The sequence below is a fragment of the Hibiscus syriacus genome, unplaced genomic scaffold, assembly GCF_006381635.1.
Source record: "Hibiscus syriacus cultivar Baekdansim isolate YM2019G1 unplaced genomic scaffold, ASM638163v2 tig00111758_pilon, whole genome shotgun sequence".
NCBI classification, from domain to species: domain Eukaryota; kingdom Viridiplantae; phylum Streptophyta; class Magnoliopsida; order Malvales; family Malvaceae; genus Hibiscus; species Hibiscus syriacus.
The window spans coordinates 440,773-445,089 of record NW_024063170.1 but is presented as its reverse complement, the minus strand read 5'-3'; the positions used below and the strand labels follow the sequence as shown (position 1 = coordinate 445,089).

The 4,317-nt window shown below is 39.8% G+C and overlaps 1 protein-coding gene and 1 long non-coding RNA gene across 2 annotated transcripts; both read left to right on the top strand.

Moving 5' to 3' along the window:
* The first annotated feature begins 395 nt into the window (after positions 1 to 395).
* LOC120169229 lies at positions 396 to 803 on the top strand. Its single transcript, XR_005520646.1, has 3 exons — positions 396 to 528; positions 621 to 707; positions 786 to 803. It is a non-coding gene; the product is annotated as an uncharacterized LOC120169229 (long non-coding RNA).
* A 594-nt stretch (positions 804 to 1,397) lies between these two features.
* On the top strand, positions 1,398 to 2,979 carry LOC120169326. The gene is made up of 5 exons (XM_039177500.1): positions 1,398 to 1,923; positions 2,012 to 2,173; positions 2,359 to 2,599; positions 2,704 to 2,798; positions 2,846 to 2,979. The coding sequence occupies exons 1-5, from the start codon at positions 1,398 to 1,400 to the stop codon at positions 2,977 to 2,979; spliced, it is 1,158 nt and encodes a 385-aa protein (XP_039033431.1).
* The last annotated feature ends 1,338 nt before the right edge of the window (positions 2,980 to 4,317 follow it).

Genomic DNA, 4,317 nt, shown 5'->3' with positions numbered 1-4,317 from the left:
GAGCTGGTATTGTGGCTGAGCTGGTGTTGGTGACTGATGTTGATATATTAAGGTTAGACACCCTAATTTATGTATGCTTGTGGGCCATTAGATCTCAATCAGATCCAACGGTTGAAGATTTAGGGCGGCTGGAGCAAAGTATGGGAACCCTAACGGGTCGGGTTCACGTGGGCTGGATCGGGTCAACTTGTTGGGTTGGTTTCTGGAACCGGGTCGATTTGTAAATGTCTGGGGCTGCTGGGTTGATGTACTGGGCCTTAAGTAGGCTGATTAGCTCGTAATTTGGGTTCCATTGGGCCTGCAAAATCTAATATATGATTTAAATAAAAATATAATAATAATAAATAAAATAATAATAATTTTTTATAGACCCGGACAAAAACGGTTGTCTACATTATCAATATTGGAAATAAAGTTACTTCAGGTTCAACAGAAAGCAGTTCAACTACACTTCAGTTTTCTGCTTCACATAGTGCCAATACTATTTACACCGATGAATTTGATACCTCTTTGGTTTCTCTAAACATAGTATGCCTCTTTCTGTACTTTCAAGAATTCAGAAGCAATAATCTTTTCATTGATGGCTCAGAGTAACATGTTTGTTCTGAATTGATATATAGGCAGTTATTTGGTTCCATGTTCATGAATATGTAAAGGCATTATCAGTTCTTGAACCTCTATATCAAAGTATTGAACAGATGGACTAGGTATGTTTTTCTCTTTTTTTCATTTTCTTTTAATGATGATTGGTTTCTATTGATGTTCCCTTTTTAATTTATGTGCAGACAACAGCTCTTCATATCAAAGCAATAATTTAAGTGTTTTAAGATTTTCAAATTGTCCTGCCTCTGGTCTGCTTCCTATCTCAACCTGTAGCATTGCATATTATACCTTTTCACCCTGCTGTATTGATCTTTTGCTTCTATGATTGTTCACTTTATTTCGTTCTTATAAGCATGGTTGGTATGAAGATTTGTTTGAACAGTTAAACCTGGCTTAGAAGCTTAGGCAGCTTGGCTGTGAATGTTTGATTCTAGTTTGGATTCACACTCACCGTGTTGGCAGTTAGAAGTTAGAACACTGTTCGGATTTCAGACAATTATAAACCAGTTTGTAGTCTGACCAAACAACAGTTCTTTTGTCATATTTTGTTTAAGGAACTGTGTAATGAGTTGGTGAGAAGATGGTTTAACATCTTGTGGGTCACGGGGGTTGGAAGTTATATAGGAAGATAACTCTCAGAATCTACTATGGAATTTTTAGCAGTATCATTTATGACAGCCACTGTGGGTGAATATGTTCATAGTTGCAGGTTTTACCATGTTTTGTTTTTACTTACAATTATTGTTCGTATCTTTTAACTTTGATGCTAAAACAACTTTAATTATTTCCAGGACATGCTAAACTATTTGGAAAAAGCATTTGGCACTGGCAATGTGATCCAAGGGGACAATGGTAACATTTTAGTACAACAGTCCAAAAATCTAATTGAAAAATTATCCTCAGTTCCGAGCAGTTCATTGGTTTCAGATGTTTCTACTTCAGACTTGGCTGCTAACGTGAATGCTTCTGAGAATCAACTATCTAGAAGTCTGTCAGATGACCCACTGGAAGAACTGTTTTCGTCAGTAGATATCGGTGGACAGAACTTATCAAGATCTGCTGGTCTTACATCTGCAAACAATCTTCCCAGGACCACAATTGATAGATCTATCTCTGGTGTTGATTTGAAGCTCAAGTTGCAACTTTACAAAGTTCGATTTCTGCTTCTAACTAGAAATGTAAACCTTGCAAAGCGTGAAGTCAAGCATGCTATGAATATTGCTCGAGGGAGAGATTCCTCTATGATTCTCCTCTTGAAGGCCCAGCTTGAGTATACTCGTGGAAACCATAAAAAAGCCATCAAGTTGTTGATGGCATCAAGTAATCGGACAGATTCAGTGTCAACCATGTTTTACAATAATCTTGGCTGCATTAACTATCAACTTGGGAAAGTTTCATACCTCTGCAGTGTTATTTTCCAAGGCACTTAGTAATTGTTCATCTCTTCTGAAGGAGAAGCCTCTAAACCTGTTAACATTCTCACAGGATAAATCTTTCCAGATAACATATAACTGCGGGTTGCAATACTTCACCTATGGCAAACCAAAAATCAGCTCGCTGTTTCCAGAAGGCAAGTTTGATTTTCTACAAAAGAACTCTCTTGTGGCTTCGGCCTGATGAATGCTGTCTAATGGAAAGGACATTTAAAAGGAAGTCAGACTCCAAACAGATCAGAAATTAGAGTCAATTTTATTGGAAAGGGATGATGGAGGAAACTTCTAATTGAAGACGGAATATCCAGAAATGGACTTGTAGATTATGTTGGAAAGGATGGTTGGGGTTTAGGTGGAGATCGACAGCCTATGCTTTCATTGCCTCTTGCTAGGCAGTGTTTCTATAATGCATTGCACTTGTTGAAATGTTCTGATTCGAGTCATTTAGATTCTTTTTTACTCTCCAATTCATCCTTGAAGGAGAATGAATCTTATGGCGGGGCATCTTCCAAGAACTCAAACCATAATATCTTACATGGCATAGGCTCCAAGGCTTCAACTCTGTCAGTAGGTCTGGTCAACACAAATGGGGATTTGAAAGAGTCAAAGGGGGAACCAATCAGGAGCTCATTCAGAATTCCATCTCCTATTATGAAGATATTTGCAGAAGAGGAAATCAGATGATCGAGCAACCTCTTCTAACTAACCTGGCATATGTAGAATTAGAATTGGAGAATCCTTTGAAGGCCCTCTCTACGCACGGTATCTCTTAAAACATCCTGGTTGTTCGAGAATATACATCTTTCTAGGTCATGTTTATGCGGCAGAGGCCCCCTGCTTGCTTAACAAGCCTAGGGAAGCTGCGGAGTATTTGTCTGTTTATTTATCTAGGGGAAATAACGTTGAATTACCATTTGCTCAAGAGGACTGTGAGCAATGGTGAACAAAGAAACCTGTTGATTGTGAAGAATCAAACACAAGAGCAGCATTTTCCAAGAATCCTTCCCCAGAGGGCTTGAAGGAATTCATGTTTCTTAATTCAGACGAGGCACGTGGAACGCTTTACGCAAATCTTGCCACCTTGTATGTAAAGAAGATAATAGGATGAAGAAATATATGGCTTACTGTTCTTATTGATATGAGCAGTATATATGCAGATTATGTGAGCACAAAAGAAGGAAACTAACTACAAATAAAAAGGAAACAAAATAAATTGAGTAACTGCCAGATACTACAGATAATTACAAAGAAATATTCAAACATGAAAATCCCTTGATTTTCTCCCTTGACATTCTCAACTTGATTGTATATCCTTATCATGCCCCCGCAAGATGGATAGCCATGGAGCAAGTCCAACCTTGACCTTGAGAGAGTCAAACTGAGGACGAGCAAGAGGTTTGGTAAAAGCATCGGCAAGTTGATCAGCTACAGAGATGTGTGACACCCGAAGCAAACCATTTTGAACTTGTTCTTGGATAAAGTGATGGTCGAGAGCAACATGTTTCATGCACGAGTGGAACACCGGATTGCAACAGAGATTTGTGGCACCAACATTATCACAATAAATAACTGGTTGTTGGGGAAGGGTGACACCTAGTTCTGTAAGGAGAGAGCAAATCCATCGAATTTCAGCAGCTGTGGAGGCCACCGATCGGTACTCTGCCTCAATGGAAGAGCGAGCCATTGTACGATGTTTCTTGGAGCTCCAAGAAATAAGATTGTGACCGAGGTAGACTATGTATGCACTAGTGGAGGTGAAATCGTCTTTGTTACCTACCCAATCAGCGTTTGAAAAGGCATGAAGTGCTAGTGGGGAAGTCTAACGGAGTGTGATGCCATGATCTAAAGGTGCCACAAAGATACCGCAGTAGACGCTGGACCGTATTCCAGTGGTCACTGGTTGGTTGATGCATAAACTGAGAGAGTTTGTTCACCGTATAGGCAACGTCGGGCCAAGTGAGTGAGAGATATTGGAGGCTACCAACAATTGTTCGATACTCGGTCGGATCAGATAGTGGAGTCCCATATTGTAAAGTGAGAGTCGGGCTAGTTGTTAGTGGTGTAGGAGCATGCTTGGCTTCAGTCATGTGAGTTCTATTAAGGAGATCAGCAATGTATTTGCATTGACTGAGGAAAAGACCATTGTTGTGGGAGGTGACTTCCACTCCAAGGAAGTGTATCAGGGGGCCAAGGTCCTTGAGAGAGAAGCGTTGAGAGAGTTGTTGAATGAAGGCCTATGTAGCGTCTGCATTATGCTCAGTGATAATGATATCGTCAACAT

Excerpts from the sequence above, each read along its gene's own strand:
- LOC120169326 (XM_039177500.1), top strand. The coding sequence starts at position 1,398 with ATGCTAAACTATTTGGAAAAAGCATTTGGCACTGGCAATGTGATCCAA. Across the intron at positions 1,924-2,011 it reads CAAGTTGTTGATGGCATCAA|TGTTATTTTCCAAGGCACTT; the intron begins GTAATCGGACAG and ends ATACCTCTGCAG. Across the intron at positions 2,174-2,358 it reads CAGCTCGCTGTTTCCAGAAG|ATTATGTTGGAAAGGATGGT; the intron begins GCAAGTTTGATT and ends ATGGACTTGTAG.